The sequence below is a fragment of the Kryptolebias marmoratus genome, linkage group LG6 (assembly GCF_001649575.2).
Source record: "Kryptolebias marmoratus isolate JLee-2015 linkage group LG6, ASM164957v2, whole genome shotgun sequence".
In the NCBI taxonomy this organism is placed as follows: domain Eukaryota; kingdom Metazoa; phylum Chordata; class Actinopteri; order Cyprinodontiformes; family Rivulidae; genus Kryptolebias; species Kryptolebias marmoratus.
The window spans coordinates 21306294-21330442 of NC_051435.1; the positions used below are offsets into that span (position 1 = coordinate 21306294).

General features: G+C 37.9%; 1 protein-coding gene across 1 annotated transcript in view; it reads left to right on the top strand.

Annotated features, from left to right (window-relative positions):
• The first annotated feature begins 8139 nt into the window (after window positions 1-8139).
• Window positions 8140-24149, top strand: part of LOC108238837 (frizzled-5-like) — a 61707-nt gene continuing 45697 nt past the window's right edge. The window contains exons 1-4 of the mRNA XM_017421150.3: window positions 8140-8558; window positions 11586-11672; window positions 12054-12600; window positions 18539-19633. Of these exons, the coding sequence (XP_017276639.1) occupies window positions 12078-12600; window positions 18539-19633 (1618 nt within the window). The 5' untranslated portion in view covers window positions 8140-8558; window positions 11586-11672; window positions 12054-12077. The remainder of the gene's footprint in view (window positions 8559-11585; window positions 11673-12053; window positions 12601-18538; window positions 19634-24149) is intronic.

The following is a 24149-nucleotide window of genomic DNA, read 5'->3' on the forward strand; positions in this document are numbered from 1 at the left end:
TGTTGTTGTGTGACCTGCCAGGTACTGGGAAAACAATCAACCTGATAATGGTGGAGGAGACCCAAAGTGGGGAGAGGAGGACTGTGTACAAATCACATCCAATGAAAAATTGTGGAATGACATTTCATGTGGAGCTTCTTATCAATGGATCTGTGAAAAAGTAGCAGAATATGTTTGAAGAATATTAGAAAATACCCTTTATGCATAATTAACTGATGGAACATCAGGTCATATTAAATCTGTTCTTTTGTATTTGACAACAAGGACTCTGTCCTGGTTTACAGTCAGGCCTGGATGTAATTGTAAATTTTTCTTTGTCTAAAATAAATCACTATATGAAAATAACTCTGAATGTCACTTTCAGTGGTCTCAAGCCCAGACAAAGGAGCAGGGACTGAGGACACTAATTGTTGAAGCTTTGTAGGTGGAATTCTTTCCCATTCTTGCTTGAGCTACAACTTCAGTTGCTCAACTGTCCGGGGTCTTCATTGTCGTATTTTGCGCTTCATAATGAGCCACATATATTCAATGGGAGACAGGTCTGTCCTGCAGGCAGGCCAGTCTAGTGACCGCACCCTTTACTACAAAGCCACACTGTTGTAACGTGCAGAATGTGGCTTGGCATCATCTTGCTGAAATAGGCAGAGATGTCCCTGAAAAAGGTGTTTCTTGGAAACCCAGAGAAGCCGGCGGCATTTCTGGATATTGTTGATATATGGCTTTTGCTTTCCATGGTAAAGTTTTAACTTGCACTTGTAGGTGTAGAGATGAACTGTGTTCACTGACAATGTTTTTCTGAAGTGTTCCTGAGCCCATGTGGTAATATCTGTTACAGAATGATGTCAGTTTTTAACGCTGTGCTGCCTGAGGGATTGAAGGTCACATGCATTCAATGTTGGTTTTTGACCTTGCTGCTAACTTTCAGAGATTTGTCCAGATTCTCTGAATCTTTTGATGATATTAAGGACTGTAGATGATGAAATCTTTAAATTCCTTGGAGTTTTACATTGACATGTACTGTTCTCAAACTGTTGGACTATTTGCTTATGTAGCTGTTCACAGTGTGGTGAGATTAAATGTGCTTCAGTTTTATCATTCGCGTTTAAATCATAAATGTTCAAACTCATGAGAAAACATGTTCAAAAAGTCTCTTGAGTTCAGAAAACCAAACGGAGTCATGTTTCAGTGTATTTAGGAGAGTTTCAGTACTGTGTAGTTTGATACTGTTGACTGAAAAAGTTTGTGTGGCTGTACGCACTCTCTCGGAGCAGGTCAAAGGTTTGTATATATTTACGCACACTTTCATGCAGCGTTCATCTGAATATATTCCGACGTGTGTATGGAACATGGCATACGCATCCTGGTCTTAGTGATCACCCCTCCAGTATTTATACTCCGTGTTTTCTCAAGTTTAATGTCAGATCCGTCTGTACCTGCACACTGGTTTCCTGCTCCCCGTTTGTGTTCATGTGTCATGTGCTTTAGTTTTATTTCTTTCTGTATTTATTTAAAGGGAATTATTTTTTGTTGTCTAGATGCATGTTTTATTATTATTATTATTTGAAAAAAGAAAAACAGTTAATTTTACTTTTAGAGCCATTTTTGTCCACAGGTTTTCTCCACATCAACATAACATGACATCAATTAAATTAGTGTCTCATGAATCACATTCTGCTTCAGAAACCTTTGTTTTTCAAAATGCTGCCACTAGATAGAGCCATTGAACTTTCAGTGTATAAAAGAGAGCTTTAGTTGCACAGAGCAGAATGTCTTTGTCTGACCTTCACTGTACAGCAAGTAATGAACTTTCTGGGTCATGTAGAAAATCTTTAATCATACTTTTTATGTTTAAAATATAAACATTATTTTAAGAGCATGTTTTTGCATGTGCTTGTGTTGCTTTACTTATGACTTTTATTTGTTTACTTCTTTACTGAGATCAGATGTGTTGGATTTATTGTATAATTTGTCGTGGGGTTCTCTTCCATCTGTTTATGCTTGTGTTTGGATGTACAGGTGTTCTTTGTGGCCCTTGTAGACCCTTGACATGATTAGGGGTCCAGCAGGATTCTGGAAGCAGCTGAGGAGCTGATGGAGACCTGAGCTCCATCCTGGTTTTTATTGTCCCCAATAATTGGATTTGGTTTGGGAGGGGAGATGGCTGCCAGTGAGAGCTCGTGATCATTTGGTGTGAATGTGCCAGGGCTCAATATATATTCACACATACACACACACGCCAACACACACTCACAAAAACAATAAAAAAAAACAAAAAACAAAACAGTAATATTGTCTGTTCAACAGACATGAAATACTTACTACTATTTTTATGTTAAACCCCATTCTGCTTGCAGGTGTTTTCAGATCAATTCCATCATCTGTTCATTAAAGCATTACAAAAAATAGAACAAAATTGACCTAATTGCCATTTGCTAATTACTGTCAGACACAAAGAGAAGTGATACGTTTTAAATTAGAAAGACAAGGACAAACATTTCGGAGGTCAATATTTGTACTGCAATGTGAAAAAATTTGTTTTTATAAGACGAACAAGTGAATAAGATTTAATTGTATATGAAGTGTTTTGCAAGTGACACTAACATAAATTGTGCACAAGAATTGTGAGATGGCTACTTATGCTGATTTCTACATTTTAATTATTCTGGTACTGTATTTCACCAATAGTTTCCTCTACCAAAAGGCTTTTGTAGTTTTTGCTTGTGGGTCACCATCATCAAGCTATCCATTTGTCAGATCTGCAAATTAAATTTTACGAACTTAAAGCTAACTACATATTTTAGTGAAAAGCACTTCTTTAAATATTTGAGTAATCACTGCTGCTGCTTTCCACCTACAGTCCAAAAATATGCATGTTAGGTTAACTGGTGACTCTAATTTGGCTTTAGGTGTCAGCATGAGTGTGCATAGATAGCTGTCTCTATGTGGCCGTGTGAAGGATCGGCGACCTGTCCAGGGTGTACCCCAACTCTCTGACAATGAGTGTTGAATCTACTGTAGGCTCTAGCTTCCTGTGACCCTGAACAGGATCATGTAGCTTCAGAAAATGAACGGATTGGTGGATGGATTTACATCATTATTATGAATCCAACATCAGTTTCTATTGAACCTTGTTTTTACCTGCAAGGAGTAAAAGAATGAGACAAAATTGCTGAGATTGCTGAGAGTCGTATGTTCAATTTACCACTTTTTCATACACTTTTTTTAATCTCAATGTATAATGCATTTTGCTCTAAAAACTCTGCTTTTGTTGTTTGCTCTACTTTGCACTTCAAACTCTGATTTTGTTTAGTATTTTTTTTTTTCATCTCAACAGATTTTTGTTTGTTTATTACTGTTTATTAACTGTTAATGTGTTGTAATAATGACCCTTCTGCAAAATGTTTGTTAAAGTGAATCTTGTAAATATTTTTTTGATTTTTCATTTTGGGTAACTGATTTGTCTCATTGGTGCATAGAATTGTCTAAGAACCACTGAGCCAGATTAGGTGAACAGAAATTCATCCACTTGAGTTTGGATGAAGCAGCACCTCTTTGGAGCAGCTCTAATAAAACATATGAAATCTGATCAGGAGTTGTATACAGTGGATTGGCATTTTTTTGTATTTTCCTGGTAAGGCGCAATGTTGCTTCGGCATGTCTGTATATATGCTCCCAGTCAACGATTTTTGCGACATAAATATAATACACAACCAGATTAACAAATAAATTGTGAGTTTGAAATCAGTTTAAAACTAATGAGTAAAATAACATCGGCAATGAGTTGAAATTAACCTACAACATTAGGGTTACTTCAGAAAGAAAAAAAAACGGAAATGCATCAAGTTCTACAATCTATAACGAAGAGGAGGAAAAGGCCCCAAGTGGAAGACAAGGAGGCAGGCAAAAAACTGCAAAATCTTTAACAGAAACCTAACCAAAGTTGATGCAAGTGCAAACTGAACAAACTGCATCTAAACACAAGCTGGCACAACTCTGGCCTAACAGAAGAACAGGACAAACAAAGAAGCGATACGGATCCAGCAGAGAAAAACTGAAAACCTGAAAATTTATGAGCACTTAAATGTCATAAACACAAGAGAGGTGTGAGGATGAGCAAACAAGGATGTGATGTGCTGGGGAAAATAGTAAACAAGACTCACAGAAAGAGAGCTGGGAAACTACAGAAACAGGACAAAACTGATGTGAACCACAAATGAAGCCACAGATGACAGAAACGCCCCCTTCATCAGACACCTTAACAAGGTGAGTAAACAGGGAGCCTGACAAAAAAAAAAGGTAAAGGTATCACCCCCAACTCTTTGTACCTGTGTTGAGTTTTGGATTCCCTTACATGGCCACCGCACACAATAAACTGTTTTTGGTCATTTTCAAAATGAAAAATAAAAACAAAAAACTCTTTCATGATTAGACAGGTGCACAGTGAGAATGACAGTCAGTCTCACAATATACTGCCTTTCTATTGGCAGCACTCTCTCTCCTGCATTAACACATCTATAGGGGAACACTCAGCTGTGTGTTTCAGGTGCTCTCCATATTAAATCTCTCACTTTAGATAAAGATAATGCAGCAGCAGACTGGTTGCGTTTGCGGTAAGCAGATTATTTACATGTAAAACATTAGCCTGTGTGCTTTTGTGTGCATTTTCTGTTTGATATCAATGAGGGAGAAACATTTACTCAACACACACACACACACACACACATACACGCATGTGTGTTTCCATGGGGACCAAGCGGCCACTCTGCTATTCAATTGCATGTGAGTGAGTTGATGTAGACGTCCATTGTGCTGTGTGTGTTTGGGGGGTCAGGGTGCGGGCTTGAGGAGGGTTAGGGGGATCAGCATTAAACAACACACTATTCAGATGAAAGCACTGCATATCCTTAAATCTAATCATAATTTAGCTCTCAGCAGGAGAAGGTATGATCAAAATAAAGAGGAAACACAGGAAAGACTAACAAGACAGAGGGAGACCTGAGCTCACGAGTCGAGGGAAGGAGGGGGTGAGATTGCTCTTAGATGAGAAATGATAGAGCAGAGATGGTCTTCTTCCTAAAGCCGGTGCTTATTTGTTGCATCAGTCTCGATTTCCAGGCACAAGCACTTACCTTAAAAGGATTTCGAAAGCTCAGACACAACAATGGACCACCGATGTCTGGACATCCATTCATGCAGTGTAAGATTATGACAAATGACATTACAGAAGCTGAATGGCAATCATAATGAAAAAGTTTACAACATGTAATAATGTTGTTATTTAAATGCAAACATGTTTTGTGCTCACTGAAAATACATAATGATGTATTTGTGAGGAAATTTCCTGATGAATAGATAGCATGTTCAAGTCTGGAATTAAATGAGCTTTTATTGACTTTTTAATGCACTAAAAAGTCATAATCAATAAAAGGACTGAAATTGCTTAAAGTTATCAGATTATATGCACACAAGTATGACTATTGTTGTGCGACAGTGTCCATTAGGGTGACCCAGTCCTCCCCATCTTCTCTTTTAAAACAAATTCGGACAAAGACGATTCAGATAGAGAGGTGGAGTAGGATGAGGTCCAGCTAAGGCTTTCTCAGACAGGCTTTTGAAAACTCATAATAATTTCAGGACAGCTGCGGAAGACAATCAAGATTTTTGTTTTCTGTCCCCATCTTCCAATGACAAAGTTATTCTAATTATTCAGCATTTATTACCAGATGCAAATTTTTAATTTAAAGCATCAATCATTAGATTTTCTACATTTTGTTATTTTGCATGGAGAATGAAACTTTTCCAAAATCAGGGTCCTGTTCGGTGCAAACTATTTGATTATTGATTGCCATTAATTTGAAACAGGCTCTATTTACCATCACAGATAACTACTTTATCTATATCAGAAGGCTCTGTATAGATGCACAGTTATTATTTATGTGCTGTAAGCTGGTTTTAATTTAGCTCACTCTCCTCTTCACTAAGTAAAAAATGAAAATTGGCTCGGATGCCAATAAAAGATGAGGTTAATATCCAATGCAAAGCATACCAAAGCTTTGCAATACAAGAAAACAGTGAACATGTTTGCAAATATGATGGGGTACTCTATTATTTACCAAATATGTATTTCTTTTTTGGTACTGAGAAGTACTTCACTGGCTCTTCATATTGATTGAGCCTTTGTGAAAAACCTGGCTGGAGGAGAATTATGTGTTTTTCCCCGTTACACAGATATTTTAGGTGCCAGGTCAGCTTCAAGGAGCCCATTAGCAGGAAACTATTCTCCACCTCTGCTTTGTCCTCCTCTCTGAGGTCCTTTTCCCATCTTGATCAGATTTGTCGGTGAAGACGTGTTACATGACCTTTCTTTTGTGCGACTGAGTAAATGTACCACATCCTTCCACCATCCATAGTATTGATCATACCTTTTAGGGATTTTTATCCCATTTCATGATAATGAAAATAATGGAAATGCACTGTGTGTATCAGAAGTGGTTTAATGCAAAACACATCAGGGAGAGACAGAGCCTGGTCCTTGAAAAACCTAAAAGGCTCAAAAAGATTAGATGGAATGTCTTTGATCCTTGCTTACAAAATAGAAAACAGAAATGGAAAATAGTGCAATGATGTAAAATATTTCCAACTTTTTCTAACTTTATTAGGAGAATTGTCTAATTAAAACTGAACTCAAGTATGTGCAACTCTTTTTAAGGAATGCTGACATTATATTTAATAATCAACAAATAAACCAGGGGTCTTCAACTTGTGGTTCTGGGGCTCTTAGGTCTTTCTGCAGCAGCTTTTTGTAGATCTGACCTAAAATAACTTGGAAATTAATATTATTGATATTCATAACCATAACAGAAAAGGCTAGTGATGGCAGTTTTCCTGTCCAATATTTGTGCAAATTTGTGAATAAAATGTCTGTGGCAGAATGATACTAAATTATATTCAAACGAATAAGTGAATTAGGTTGTTCATGCTTGTACTTCGTTAGCCTGTTAAACACTTCATTAATCCAACTTCCAGCCACACAGTGTGATTATTTTCTTCCAAATATTTTATGAATACTTTACAGATGATAAATCAACTTGATAAACATAAGAAATAAAAGTAAAACCCTGTTTTTGATTGAAACATAATTAAAATAAATCAATCAAGGTCTCTGCTTTTAAAGGGAAAACAATCAAGAAGTCACAATTAAATATCTAAGAAACTAGACTAATAATTATGTTCATTTTAATTTTATGCTTTATTATTTCAGAATGGCATAATTTCCCTGTGCATTCATGAGATGGATGGATGGATGGATGGATGGATGGATGGATGGATGGATGGATGGATGGATGGATGGATGGATGGATGGGTGGATGGATGGATGGATGGATGGATGGATGGATGGATGGATGGATGGAAGGATGGAAAAAAAGCACTCACACAGGTTGCATAGTTTAGTCTTCAAATTGAATATGGTATTTTCTATTGTAACATGTAAAAGTAAATGTTGACAATTTATTATACATTTTATTGTTAGTTTAATAATGTAACAAACAAGTCTTTATATGCAGAATTTATACAACACTTAATGAGTTGGGTTATCTTTATTTCCATCTTTTCCATCTTGTAGCAGAAGTATGACCACCCCCAATGGCCCATAAAAGGCCCTTCTATTGGAAGGGGCTCGCAGGCCACCAGTTGATGCTCAAAGTTTTGACACATTTTGTTAAATGAGTGAAGGGCAGAAATGTCCCTTTAACTGTTTCAGACCTCTGTACCAGACAATCACAAAGATGGCTGTACGTTTTTCCAACTTAGCAACTATTGCTCACCTTTGTGTTGATGCATTCCTTTATTTAAATTATATCTATTTTCTATAAATAAAAACTTTACTGTACATTTATTTAATTATGAAATCTATAGCCTATTCCATACATTTCATGACATACAGGATTTATTCCTAATTAATAAATGATTTACTCAGGTGATGTAATGCTCACCTTTTTTCTGACATAAAAATTTCTAAGATAAAAAGAAAATGCTTTAAATTACTCCATATTTATAATTTTAAAAAAAAGAACGCTTATAAACATTTTGGTTTATATTAGTATATTTTTAGCATTTTAATTTAATAAAAATATGTCACAAGTTTAATTTTGCTCATAATTTAATGGAGGCCCAAATAAGAACAATGTAAATGGGTAAGTGAAATGTTAACTTTGTACTATTGGTGCAGATAAACTCAAGTGTTACCAGTTCTACTTTTTTTTATGACACTTATCTTGTCACAGGGGACAAGACTTGTGACAGCTGTCACGAGTCTGTCACCTGTGTGTGTTGTAATGTTAGAGTCAAGTTGTTTCACAACATTGGTCGTAAAGTTTGAACTGCAACAAGAAAGAAGGAAAGAAAGAAAGAAAGAAAGAAAGAAAGAAAGAAAGAAAGAAAGAAAGAAAGAAAGAAAAAGAATAACGGCACGCGGAACCTTTTATTCAGTCTGCGTTGCACGCCGAGGACTTTCACGCTGATGGACCGTAAAATGACATAATGGTAAACACAGTAAGGTAAGTCTTGATTTATTTTTCTTCAGCTTGTCCACGACACCGGTTTTACCACCAGATATTACCAACACTTCTATAAAGAAACACACTGTTTGTAATTAGAGCAAAGTGAAGCGGTCTGTGTGTTATTAAAATGACATTGATCAATGATGGAGAGCGGCTAACGTTAGCTGTTAGCTCTCATTATTAGTCAGGGATAAACTCGGGCCTTATTCGGAAAGATTCCCCAGCAGATAACCAGTTATGAGTAAGTAGTTATTTTTGTGTTTGTCTTGTGACAAAGAAGAAACTTTATAAGTTAGTAAATCTCCTTCACTCTCACCTATAGCTTCACCTCTGTCATTACCGAGATGCTGACTCAATGGCAAAGAGACAACACACAAAGTATCAGTATTTAGGCTAATGCTAGACTCATGAGACATATACATTCATAATCATGACAGTGTTTTTAAAAATGATCATTGTGGAAAGCTGTATTCAAATAAAACAGTCTATTTAGTCTAAGAGGTAAAGATGCGTCAGATTTCATAGACACAATAATTTGTCAAAAGGTTGTTTTCTTTGTATGTTTATGTTAGTAATTTCATCTTAACAAAGTTACAGCTGGAAAAGCAGAATTAATTTCATTAACATGTATTCATCAGGTTCCTTAAAATGATAAAACTTTTTAATAGTGGATGGTACATGAGAACATATGAGTAAGAAGTACCAATAAATTGAGTTAACTTTAAATAAAAAATGGAACATTTATGCATTTTTACATTTAATAGCGTGTTCACCTGTAGAGGAGCACACACTGAGTTAGGGTGCATCTGATGTGTATTTAGTCATGTTTATTTTATACTGAAATCTCAAAACCACTAAACAAATAACAAAGTTCAATTTAGTTTCAGTCTGATCAAAAATTTATTAGGACAAAAATAACTACTGATAATATAGATGTGGTTCCCTGGTTTTTAAAAACATTGGGTGCGTATATGATCTTGCCCAGGGAGAGCTAACTAAGAGTGTGCCATAATGCAGGGAGTACCCTATGGAACCTGTTGTGTTTGCCATACACCTCATTGAGAAAACCAGATAGGGATATAGGTTTACACATAATGGCCTTTTTTTCTCCGATCATTTTTAATGTCATCAGGGCACATTTAGGACATTCTGTCTGCTACCTGGCAGGACAAAGTCAGGCCTGCTTAACTAAGTTATACAACTACATCTTCATAATATCCATGTCTGCTGGGTAGTGTCTAAATAATTTGAGCGATTTGGTACATGTATATAACAATTTTTCATTATCAGTAAGCATACCTTAATATTCACAAATATATCCTTTTTTAGCTTTTTGGAAGAAGCTCTGCACATAAGAAAACTACACACATACACACTTAGATTAAAACGTAAACAGAAATTAAGCACTGATTAAGGAAAAAAAGTTAATGTCTTATCTTAATTGTTTGAAGACACAAGTCTATTTGATGAGGTCTTTGAGTTCCTAAATGTTTAGCACTTTTCTTTACTCTTAATTATAGTCCAGCTGAAATGACTTATCTCAGCTAAGTTTAGGTGGTTTCAGGCAATGATCATTTGATGCAGTGCTTCCTCACTGTGTGTTCTGGTCCAATCATTCTTTCAGAGAGAAAAAAAAGTTCCCTTTGAATTAAAAGTAGAATGTTGCAGCCATGCTGGTTAAGTACTTTCTTTAAAACTTCCATATGGTGCTTATTTTGTGACATCAGACGCTCCACATATTGATAGCTGGTAATCATTTTTGTATTTGAGTTTAATTTTGTCCATCTGCCAAATGCATCTGACCTGTAAGTTTTTAGATATGATGAGGTTCTCTGTGTTATTAAACTGAAAGCTTTATTAAGTTTTACCAATACACTTTGAGGTTTTAAAAAGCTTTCAAGATGTTTTTTTGTTCTGTATGTTGATGTTTAGATTTTGCTCCAATACGAAATACAAAACTTACTGTAAAGAGCTATTTGTATTATACAGCACATTGCAGTCTCAAACTCATTAAGAAGACTAAAAACTTGCACAGGTTTCATTTTGACAAGACCTGCTACATTAACACCTTATACAATGAAGATATTTTTCAAATCTGTCATTGAACTGTGAATATTGTGGTTGGCAAAAGTGATGAGACTTTAAAATGCTGACTGTAAAAATAAAGTAAAAAAAGTATTTTGTGTTCTCTGTTGCAGTGAGTTGGTAATTTGATTTTAACAGTTGGTGTGTTTGTGATTCATCGAGAGTTCAGAGGGATGTTTGATGAGTAACTGATGATGATGATGGTGATGCACTGTTACATCAGAGCTGGATCTGCAGGCACATGATGTCATGCTAAATATGGTGGTGTGTGGGTATTAGTGACAGTGTAATATAAATTGATTAATTCTAGTCATCAGCTTTTACCATAATATATAAACTAAATTCTCCTGAAACCATGTCCATATTTGTGTTTTTCAAAATTATATTCAATATAATGTAAAATATTTACTTTTTTTCACCTGAAATGGCATTGCAGTGATGTAATGGCCATTAAATAATTGATATGTGTAGGAGGAGAAAATCAATAGGAGCACAAATGAGTAAGTGTATATAAACAGTATATGTAGTGGAAAGAATGAGAACAGATGGGCGGTCAGGCAGATGGATGGATGGGAACCCCACCCAGGCCCGATTCCTCTCTGCTCAGTTCAGTGATAAGCATCTGAGGAGGAAGTGTTATTTCACCAGGACATAAGGGAGGATGAACATTTCTTTTTGCTGAAGACAAATCTGTTCCACTCAGTGTTGAAGATGCAGCTGGTAGGTAGTATGAAGGTGAACCTTCATTGTCCTTCATCTAACTTTTATTTTGAGAAAGTCTCGAAAGAAAATTAACTAAATCAGTTAAAATAAGAAGTGGTATTTGATAGAAATGAATCTGTTTCTTTTCAGTCAGCTGTGTTTCTGTTCTTGGTGTTTGCTTTGCTTTTTTTTTTTTTCTTGACCGCTTCCTCTTTCTTCTTTCTCTTTGTGTTGCAGTGAAGCTACAAACAGCCTCCATCTGTTGACCTTATAACCATCCGATTGGCCAGAATAATAGGATTCTGCTGCTTCCTTTGACCCAGAGTGAGTGTATCTGGCTGAGTGTCTCAGTTTTATGTCCAAATTGGATTGTATTTCGGCCGTAACAGTTGTGTTCTGGGTCTGGCATGAGGCTGCGGCAGTTGCACTTCCTCATAAAGAAAGCAGACTCTTCATCTTAGAGCCTGAAGAACATCACAGAAAAGGAGGACTTGAACTGGATGAAGCCTTCAGATGAAGAGCAGAGCTTAATTTAGGACAACAGTTTATGAAATTTGCATATTTTTAAAATGATTTTCAGCATAGCTAAAAGATTATCATTAGTCCATGTGACTGCTAGCTTTGCTTTTTGAACATGTGGATACTGACAACAAGGCTTCTTTGCTGGTTTTAGAAAATGGTCTTATAATAAGATTTCTTGCTCAGGGAAAAGCCATTCCTCGTGCAGCCATGGAGGGTCTTGAGCAACTTGACGTGGTGGGTGATATCAGCCCTGCTCTGGAGGCAACAGAGGACTTTATCCACTGCATGGATAGGATGCAAGGCCAAGGTCCGAGCCTGGCTCAGACAAACCATCGGCAGCCTCAGAGGCAGCCCAAGCAGCTGCAGGATGTGTCCAGTGCTGCTCTGGGGAAGCTGAGCTCCAGCGGCGTGTGGAGTCTGCTGGCTGGTGAGCAGCCAGAGGTCGGGCCCCTGGGCCTGGCCTGGGCGGACAACGTCAGTGTGCTGGGGCTGGGGATGGGTTTGAGGCACGGCAAGAGAAGCCGAGCACGATCCACCAATGACCTGGCGGCCCATATTCAGGAGTGCACCAACAAGTCTGGCAACTCCTCATCCAAGTCAGTTTTTAAAAAGGGACACAACCGGTCCAGATCAGATGTCAACTACCGTCCGTCTGCGTACACTGACAATGGCCTGCCCGCCGTGGACTGCAACACGCTGAAGAACATGATCCTCAACCAACAGCAAGAAGGTGAGTTCACTTGCAAGTTGTGTCAGTATTTACATTTGATCAATTAGGAATTTATGTATGAAAACACTATCATTTATATTGAACGTTTTACAAATTTAAGTTAAACTTGTTTCAGACTGGAAGCAGTCTGTATTCTTTCACATCCCAAACAATTCCAGTGTTTTCACTTTTTTGTGTTATTTTTTCTCATGTTTCTTGAGTACACTAATTTTCAGTGTCTAGTCTGGGACAAAGTCACACAGGAGGTACACACAGACATTCCATTGACCCTGGCTAGCAGGTTCTCATCTCTCCGCACCAGGAGCACTTCAAAGAAACTGTACTGTTTTACTCGGTCACTCGGTCTGCTGAGTGACAGCTGAAACTTTAGGATTTGCAAAAAACAACCCTCAAAGACTGAAACTGGAAGTTAACGTTCCTGTTATTTAGTGGTCATAGACCCAGTTCAAGCATTAAGATTTCTAATAGATGTGTGTTTGCCTTGCTTTTTTATGGTTTAAGATATGAGAATGTAAGAAAATTGACATCACAGCACTCCTCCTTTATGTATCTGATACTTTAGCATCCATAGTGTGATCTCCAGTAACACAAGGTGGCCCCACTGTTTTGGTCATGTTGTTAAATTTTAGTAGCAACTTTAAAATGTCACATATACATCCTATTAACAAAGGTTCTGTAGCAGTGACCTAATTTTAAACTTGCTCAGTCTCATGCTAAGCTATGCAAACAGACTGTCTGCACTGTCAGGGTATTGTGGCATATTTGTGGTGCTTTTATGCATAATAGGTGTTGCTTGTGCCTGTCTCATAGAGCTGTGTATTCCTTTGTATTTTGGAGAGGTATATTGGATAAATACAATGTTGTTTAGGATTTCATGTGGTTGCTGCTGTGTACACGTTTCGTTGTTGAAGTTTATGTGGCGTTATAGGAGTACGAACAAAGTGTACATAGTGCTTTTTTTGGTACAGTAAGCATATTGGGTTCAACCACATGATGTGTGCCTATAAGATCTACATTTTTACTTGTTGTTCATTCCACAAACATGAACCTGGAAGAAACTGATGTGCAAGTCGCTGTTGTCAGTTTGGTTTGGACTTCACTTAAAGATGAGGAGAACAAAAGACAAATAACCAAACTGAGATCACTAAAAAGAAATGAAAAGACCCAGAAGATTCAGACATTATCACAGGCTCATGGAAGAACTGAAACAAGAGGATGTTGGCAAACACCACAGATATGCTGCAGCAACATTACACGGAAGAACAAAACGTCGCACCATCACAAATTAGGCAAGTTTTGCCAATACAATAAAGCATATACCATGCTTCTACCACAGTGCACTGCATTTTTCCTACCTTTCAACCCATGTGTGACGGGAACACTTCCAGAATGTTACATATACGTCAAATGCATCACAAGACCTAATGTTTACAGAATACTCTTCGTTTCCTTATGTTTTGACAGATGTTAGAAGAATTTCCAAATACAGCGTGCATGGAAAATAGAAAACAGTGTGACTCTACCATTACAGATGCTTAGACTCTGTTCACTACCATTTGTCCCTTTTAAGAAGTTGCTTCCACAGCAAATTGTAAAGCCAAGTATAAATTAAAAGAAAAGAAAAGCGTTTTCATATCAAATGTTCATCAGACTTGTATCTCATGTCTGATCTAAAGCAAAGAAACTAGGTTGTAAAGTTTTTACAGTTTGTTTGGTCACTTGTCGTGGGATCAGTTATGTAAGAGATGTGGTTTGCTGTTTTACTGCAGAACTTCTTTGCTACTTTAAACCAATGTAATCTGTTTTTAAACAAAATTAAATAAGGTCTTGTAGTTTTGTGTCTCATCAAAAAGCATTGTCTAAAAGCAGTCTTGATTCCTGCCTCCTTCTCCTGCATCCAAGCTAACTGGTATCATCTAATTTGTTCGTAACCCATGACAATCACCTACTAATTTTTATGAGGTAATCAATGTTATTTAGTTCATCTGTCAGTATTTAGATACTTTTGATCCCTTGTCTGTTTTCCAGTTTGGGTGAACTGACCCTTTAATGCCTCTGCATTTGCCTAATTGGGCATTTGTGGCATGGAGAGTTGCTTTTACTCGTTGAAGATGAGGTCCTGCCCTCTGGTGACCAAATCCTTGAACCTGAAGTATTCTTAATTCTTACCAGAAGGCTGGCCCTTACCTGCATCCACACCTCCACCTCCTCCTCTGCTCTGATCGGCAGTCCATTCACTGAAAAGCTTTTTCAGCCTTTGAGAGGCTTTTGGAGGACAGAAGTCTGGACTATTTGTGCTGCAGATTGGGGCGTGTGCTGTACTTAGGTTGAAGCCTACCCAGAGAAAGAAATAATGATAGAAGATGATGATAACTTAAAATGACACAGCTGTGACGCTCCGTATTCAGACAGCGAGCCAAACACACACACACACACACACACACACACACACACACACACACAGCCTATTTGTTTGTGTGTTTTGGCCATCTGAAAACCTAAGGAGATCCTAAGGGATCCTGAGGGATAATAGCCTGTAATCCTGTCAGCAAATGGACTCAAATGAGGCGAGAGAAGAGGCAACCCAATTACCCTGCCCCTGATACTGGCAGGATTATTTAGTATTAGCATATGTGTGAAAAGATATCAGGCTGTTTAGTTTGGCTCGATGCGTATTGAAAGAAGAGAAGGAGGAAGAGGACGGTAATAAGCAGAAGGCAAAGTGATTTAGCTCAGCCTCGCTGTGTCTCTTTATTCACGTAAATAACAAAAAAAGAGGCCTGTTTGCCTTTCCATTAGTGACAGCTGGAGGTGTTTAGAGAGTAAATGCAACTGATTATCACAGTTTTACATAAACAAAATACATACTGTATATAGCCTTACAGACTCGGTGAGAAACTTTTTTTTTTCTTTTAGGTTTGATAAGAGAAAGAATTCAAAGGTTCTCAAAATGGCAGCATTTTTCACTGTGTATTTAAAACCAAAAACAAACAGTGGGTCAATAATTGAGAAAGACACAATTTGTAGCCCAGTTTTCGGTGAAGTGTGCATACTACTGCACAAGAAATTAATCAAATATAATAATATTGCATTAGACAGAAAAAGTCCAAGTAGCTTTGAGTTGTCAGACCTTTGGGCTGCATTTGTAATGTTGGCAATTTAGTAGTTCTGGAGGAATTTAAAGATGTAATACATCCAAAGACATTGGCATGCAGAGTTGTGTCAGGCATTAGCAACCTTGTGAGATTACACAAACAAATGAGCTGCATTTGTGCACAACTGCTCGATTTTGTATCAAACCCACACTGCATTAGATTATTTTTCTGCAAAACATGTGACTAGAGGTTGACCAGATTAAATGGATACAGAAAATAGCAAGCATAATTACTATAGAATGATTGGGTTGGGTTGTGAGACTGCATGTCCAATGAAAATAAATTGCCTCAGGAAGACAGATTTCAAAGTTACATCTAAAAAAAATTACAACATACGAGTAATCTATGATTGAACCTTTTGGACATTTTCCATCACCTGACAACCCCTTAAACATTGCATGTTCTGCCTGGGCCAGTTCTGAAGTGATTATAGTTGGTTGTTAGATTGGAAACATATGGTTCTTTAGTAAATACAGGAGGAAAAGCCACAGCTGTGAGTCAAGGACCGTTTTCTTCTTATGACAAAAAATATCTATTATATCTCTGTTTTTCTTTTATTGTAGTTTTGCAAAAATGATCCCAATCTGCACAAACATGTAATGGGTTCTCCTTCTGCTCACACAAATGTCTCTCTACCCCATTTGGTTCAGTTCAACTTGGTAGCTTTTGCATTGGCTTGTTACTATATTAGTGTACAAAGAAAAAGAGCAACAATCACATATCTGTGAGCCAAAAATTGACCAAGCATCGGACAAGGATTTCAAAACTGCTAAAAGCTTCAATCTGAAGTTTCTTCACTAAAACGGGGGAAACAGAATGAAGCACTTGCTATGTGAAAGAAAGACCAAAGACTTATTATCCTACAAAACATTAATATGGTTTTACAAGTTATGTGTTTTCTCTTATTTGGACATATGAATGCAAAAAGGCATGAACAAGTTTATAAAAAAGCAGAGTTTTTTTGTTTGTTTTGTTTTTTTCTTAAATCAGGGTTAAGTCAAATTTGTGTTCAGGCTTTTAAGTTTCAATGCACTGATTCAGCTCTGTGGCTGTTGTAGCAGTAAGCATGTTTTTTTTTTGTACCAAAAAAGTCTTGTAACCTTGTCATAAATGTTTAAAGCCAGTTTAAGCCTTAGAAATCCATGCATTTTTACTTGTAAATATTTAAATTAGTTCTTACTGGGTTGATGTTTAACTTAAAAAATCAAAAATCACTTATACTCAACCTCTGAAACAAGCCGACAAAACTGATTTAGTTGTTAACGCCCACCAGACGGTGTCTAATTGGCAAAAACATACATTTTGTTTCTTTAATATACTAGAGTAAAAGTCAATTTATAGGTCTGGGTAACTTGAGGGAGGCGAGTCCAGGGTCTCATCAATCTTACCAAAACGGTAGCAGACATGGTTTCCCTCCAGGTCACAGACTTTGCATATTAAAACATTTGCTAAAAGGAATAAATCAATATGCAAATACGTTTAACTGGAATCAAGTCTAGCAGATTGTCAGACTTCACGCTTGGGAGGGTTGAGATGAGAATTAGGGATTGTTGCGAAGAAAACTCCTTTGTTAAATTAGCCTTCATGTCTACCTGTTAGGGTTTGACTTCACACACAGTAACAGTTTAACTCTACAAGCCTTCAGCCATAAATAATGCTTCACTCTCAGGGCTGATAACTAACGCTCCTCTGTTTAGGTTAATCATGCTGCAAACATTTCATTAATGTAACACACTAGTTTACAATCTGACAGAGTTTTCCTGTTTCCTGGCTATTATAGTACACATAGCTTGTTGATACATCAATATGTCCTCTGAAGTCATTACTTTCCTCCCCTTGCTCATATTGGGCCCTACATATGCTAGACATGCTAGAAACCGACATGTGTTTCATATTCACATTTAAAAGGTCAATTTGTTGGGTGTACCAGTCTTTTAAAAAGCACTGTAAACACTACTTTGGTGTAAAATGTTGGGGAGAAAAAATCATAGCCAGTTCTATGGAAATATTTAATGTGATATGGCTGTGAAGACAAGCCCCTCTTTAAGCTGCCTCTGGCTGTTCATAAATTTTCAATTAAACTGGCCATGTTCCACAATGATTTTCACACAAACACAAGCCGACTTCATGGAGCCATAGGAAGTGTGTTGTGTAACTCAGCAGCATTGACGTGGAAACTATACATATGATCTTCATTGAAAAATTCCCATTCTAAATGGAAATGAAGCCAGCTGGAATCACAGGCAGTCTGCCATCACTACATCACACCCTTGAGTGTTACCCTTTCATATATCGACCGTTATAGTTATGTCCCAACCTCCCTTAGTGGCACAGAGGCATAATAGTTTCAAGTTGACTTTAAATCCTTTTACCACCTCGGTCCTTTCACAAGTCCCATCAAAATGGGAAGAAGGCGTATCAGGCCCAGCTTGAAAGGGTTTTGTGGAAAGGGTTGTGTTAACCTGCATTTCTGCTGAATTCATTGAATCACATTTTACATCGTCAAAAACTGATTAAGTGTTTGCTCTAAGGAACATCAAAATAAAACGTGAAACTTTAGCTTTGTGGCAAAATGCCTGTTGAAGAGAATTTAAAAGTGTACTAAAGTTATGTAGGTGTGAGAGCTGATTGTGAGTTTTAAAACAAAATGAAACTGTGTTCTCTCGTTTAAGCTCTCAGGAGCTATAACTGGCGGTGGAAAGTTCTTTATATAAAACAGCTGATCATGAACACACGTACATGAATCATCTGTGTCTCATTTCTTCTTCTGTGTCTCTGTCCAGCTGATAAAAGCAGCAGTGGCAGTGTGGTGAAGCAGGGGGAGATGGAGCAGCGTGAGGGGCCCCGGGGCCGCTGGACACCCTGCTATGTTGAGCTGACATCTTGCGAGCTCCGGCTCTACACCCTGGACAGCAGTGCCAACCGGCAGCTGGGCACCGCCTACTCCCTGTCGCACTGCCAGAGCGTCATCTCACAAGCGCCCTGCGGCCAGTCCAGTCAGACCAGCCAGCCTGGCGACCAGCGCACGCTCCAGGCGGTGTTCTTCAACAGCACGCGTGTCCAGCTGAGGGCGGCGAACCAATGGGACGCCATGGAATGGAGACGGTTGATATGGGAGAAGGTTCAGGCTGCCAGACCTGTAAGGCAACAAAACCAGGTGGAAAACCAACAGATCACCAACTTTCCCACACCCATGTCACCCTCCTCTTCACCCTCTCCGTCTGGGCTCGACACTAGACCCGATGGTGACAGCGACACCTCAACCTCTGCTGAGGCATCACTATGCCTTCAGTCTAATTCTGTAGTCCTGAGCAGACCCACCACTCTTCCTTTGTTCACCCAACGCTGCCAAGAAATCCTCAAAACTGGACTGCTTCACCTGCTGATGGATCAGAACAACTGGCGAGCCTTCACCTTTGTCCTAACAAGGTCTTCCTTCCAGGCCTTTCCTACTGAAGGGCGTCCATCCGTGTCCCAACCTGTCCTCCAGTACTCCTTGGCATCCTGCTTGGCTGTGCAGCATGATCTTGAGCCAGGGAATGAGGAGTCACAGATGGATAAAGGGAAATTTTTTCAAGCTGTTTTCCCCAAAGAGGTACTCAGACTTCAGGCAGATGATCATATCAAGACACGGGACTGGGTGAAGGCTCTACGGGAGGCAGTCGACACACACAGGCCTGCAGAAGAAAAGATGAGAGAATCAGGAGAAGGACCTCCAGGCGTCCAAGAAGTGCTGCTGAGATCCAAACCAACAAGGGACAGGAGGCAAAGGGAGGCCCAAAGAGCCAAACGGCAGTCAGTCACCACTAGTTTCCTCAGTATTCTTACCTGCCTGGCTGTTGAGAAGGGGCTCACTGCTCAGAGCTTCAGGTGTGCAGGTAGGTGGTCCTTACAAACACACACATACTGTGTACGCAAATTCTCAGGCAGAATTTTTCATGTCGGTCAATAAATATTGTTCATAATTTTATTATATTTATTTATTTGCTCTTTTTAATTAATTGTTTCAAATTGACCTCGTTCATATTTCATCAAAAAATTTTAGAAACTGCATCATAAACTGTACCACGCGCTTGCCTAAATTACACTCAAGTCACTAATATAAGTTCAAAAACATATTTTTTCAGAGTTTAGATTCTTTGAAATATTTATTAGGAACTTCATCAACAAAGAAAAACTTCATCTTTATTCGTTTTTTATGAAACAAGACTGAATCCAGTCTTAATATACAAAGAGAAAAACTGATAGTAATGAATTAGCAGGACAGAGTTCAGAGTATTAATTGCAGATACCTTCTTTCCTAAGAAAGCTCAAACTAGTAAAGTGTAAATTACAGAATACAAGTAATTCAACGATTGGAAAAAAGGCACTCAGACAAAGCACTGTTTGCGTCTGCATCCAAAAACTAAATTTCTACCATTTAAAAAAGCTAAAACAATAAAACAACAAGCAAAATTGATGTACACCACAACCTTTTTTTGGCCTGAGCTTATGTGGAAGGGTAGTTTGGTCTTTTTGGAGTTATGAGTAATCAGTATTTTACCTGCAGTAGACAACATTCAGACCTAAATTGTTTTTGAGAATCAGGAAGAGGTTCTCATGGTTGAGTCAAGCTAACAGCTTCTCACAGCAGGGCTGATTCAAGAGCAAGTTTATGCCATTTAGAACAACTTAAACCCAAAACCTTTCTTAACACTTTAACCAAACATTATATTAGTTAAAGGACTAGAATTCCTTGAAGAAATTGCCTGTCACCTTTCACGCCCGAGTTTTAGACTTGGATCAACTTGGTTAAACCTTGAAATTACCATTATGCACAATCTCGTGCAATACTGTGCATGAGCTCACGTGATCTGTTATCGCTCAGAGTAGGTGTTGTGAATGACTCTGACCTACTACCACACCAAATTTGAGCTCAGTATTGGTAAAATTCACTGATCTATAGCCATGTTTGTGTTTGTTTACGCCGTTGTTGATGTTCACCAAATGAGTACTTTCTGAACGTTTCAATAAAATACGCTCAGTGATTCACGAGATATTTTGCTAACAGTACAGAGCACATGTAGACATGGACGAAAACATCAGTCTTTAACCCTTCTTCCTTTGTATAAATTGGCTCATACAGATTTACTTTATCAAATCTTTTATCATATTTACTTTCATTATCACTCATTTTACTTTCTCCTAGTTTTTATTTTGGGATCAGACCAGTAGAATAACAAATCAAAGATCATCAGTAGAAGAATGCATAACCTCTGTTTCCTGTTAGTGAGCTAATAGCTGAATGTACTTGTTGACTGTTTTAATTGTGCAAGAATTTATATGAACATAGTACTACTGCTAGTTCCTTTTTTAATATTCCAGTTAGTCCTCATACAAAGCCCTTGGACAACCCCATAAATAGCAGGCGGGGCTTTTGCTCTCCCTGGGTGTGAAACGTGGCCTTCCTCTCACTCTCTCTTAGGAGGGCTTTGAATAATCACCACTCACCTCCCTTTTTATTTGTAACAACTGGCTTATTAATGCAGGGCTGCCTGAAAGGACAGCTGAAACAGGAAAAAGGATAGAGGCCGTCTGGGGGCAACTGATGATAATTGGTGGGCTTAAAGCATTGACAGAGAGGAAAAATGGATGAATGAATGAATCAATAAATGAATGAGAGCGAGTGAAAGCAGCCTGGGGATGCTCCAGTGGTCAGCTGTGAGCGAAGTTGTTTGTTGGAGGGGTTTCAGGTCAGAGCGGGATGGATCAGACAGCTGGATACGTTTATTTTCTATACAGAACACACCTCAGCTCCCTCAGTTCATTTATTTCCCTCTTATCCCTCCTTTCTTTTTGTTTGCTTTCTCCAGCTCATTCAAGCTTTTCCTCTTTTTGTCTCCATGTCTCATGCTGTACCTGCATTCATATGACAGTATCCCTTCTTACCCCCCCCTGCAGTGGTAATTAACAGATCTTAAAACCCATTTAAATAAAATAAAATATATTTTAATTCTGCAGGGCTTGTGCAGGTATTTTGATAAATTTATAGTTTTCATTTAAATGTGTTTTTTTGTTAAGAACCCAATCTTAAACGTTCTCTGCAGCAACAAAGAATATTAAATGTTATCGTTTCTCCTTCTTTGCTGTTTATCTCACCACTTTTATCCCCTTTTTTTGCCTTCCACTTATTATATTGTTGACACGTGACTTTTTTACATTTGAAAAGTTTAAAAGGCAAGTAAAGAATGGATATTTTCCCAAAATGCTTCTCAAACGTTTCAACATTCTTTTACTTTTAGAAACATCTTCAGGCCTGGTTGTTTTGTCCTGCTTATCTACAGTTTACTACATTGGTAACAAAAGAAAAACAGGCTAATTGTTATTTAGTTTGTATAAAAGCAGAAGGCTGAGCTATGTTGCATTTCACTTCTTTGTTTGGTTTATTTGGCTACAATGACCACCATGTATGGAGAAAACCAAACACTAAACTTTTTGTTCCATCTCTATTGTCAAACACAGTAATGGCATTGCCATGCTGTGGGGTTAATATTTCTGTAAATTACTGCAGGATCAGTCAGGATAAGGAAGCAATGAATGGAGAAAATAATTAAATCATTAACCTAAAACCTTTTTTGAGTACTTTACATCAGGTTGAGGCAAAGGGTTTAAATTTCAACAAGAAAACACAGAAATAACATAATTACTTAAGAACAATAGTGGAAATCTTAAAGTGGCCCAGTCGGTATTTCAAACCCAATTAATCATCTCTAGAGAAATAAAAATAACATTTTAATGTCATTTATAAGGGAAAGATGTGTAAAGTTTGTAGAATAACTCTCAAGAAAACTTCAGGCTTTCTGTACTTTCAAATGAGCCTTTATGTTAAAATTAACAAATGTGTAATAAGCTTCAAATATTGAATATAAAATGGATTTTTATTTTACCATTGCTTTGTAAAAATTAACTAAAACGTGAAAGGTATTTCCTCTTTTGTTGTATAATGACTAGTAGTGACCTATTTATTTCTCTGCTCAGATTTGTTTAATGAACCTAACTTGAACGAATATAAAGTATAAAGCTGTTAATTGCAATCAAGGTCAGTTTTGGTCTTTTTCATGAAATTTTATTGAAAAAGAAATCAGACAGTCTTTTTTATTTTTGGTAAGAGCTTCTTTGATGGTATTTGATTGGAGTTATATGAAGATGTAGAAACCTCAAGAATGTTGTGAATATTGGTGTTAATTAAAATGAGCCCATTTTTAGGCAATCTTGATACCAGTACTGGGTTTGCTTTTCAATTTAACATGTGTTTGTATCACTAGTGTTAGTAAAGACAAAGTGAAATATTTTGCACATTAGAGGTGCAAACACAAACTAATTTATGGCTCTAATCATCAACACAAAACACTGATATTGGCAATTAAAATCTTGAAAGCGTAGTTCACTAAAACAATTTTTTTTTTTTTTTTAGTTTAAAAGGAAATCCGATTCTTTAAAGAAGACACTGCTCTAAACAGGATCTCTTGATGGTTGCGACCACAGGATGTAGCTTTAGCTTTCGCTGTTATTTCTTTGAACTTGTTTCAAGTCCAACCTCTGCATATGCATATTCTACCTCCATCCATGTACGTAGTGAGGGATTGGTTGTTTAACATCAAAATGTATTCAACTAATTACAAATGGGAACTGCTGCTTTTTAGATTCCTTTTGAAGGAAATGGTTTTCGTTTGAAGGCTGTGACTCCCCATCGCCCCATAACCTCTCCCTACACACACACACACACACACAAGCACACACACTCACAAAGCATGTCTTCATGATTGGTGGCCCCTGTTGTTGCATTGAAGCACATTCTCAGGCCCCCGTTGGACCATGTGAGTCGGTTTGGACGGAGGGCTTCGGGTGAAGTGGGGAATCTGTAGATATGAGGGGAACTGAGGAAGTAGGAGGTAGCTTTACATCAAAAGATTGACAGTCTCTTACTCACAGTGCTCTCCATTTGTCCACGTTTTCATTTGAGTGTTTGGTCGGCGTGAATGAGAAACATCAAAGCTTGAGCTTCTCTTGTCTTTTCAGTTTTAATTCACACATGTACATAACACACACACACACACACCAGTGTCCTGTCAGAGGTGTGGTGGGTTGAACCAGTAGCGGGCAGATGAAAGCGTGAGTCCTCTTTTCGTCCTGATGTCATGTCTCTCTTTCTATCTGTATCTCTGTGTCTCTCTCCCAGTGTGAGCGGGTCAAAGTGACCCTCTCTCACTACAGAGAGCCACAGTACAATCGGTGGACCTTTTGAGCTCCGTTTGAATTCCCATTCATCTTTCCTTCTGTCCCTCTTCCTCTTCATCCCAGAAGGATGCATAAAAGATCAGAGACAAGTGGAAAATTCAGCTGTTACTCTGCTGC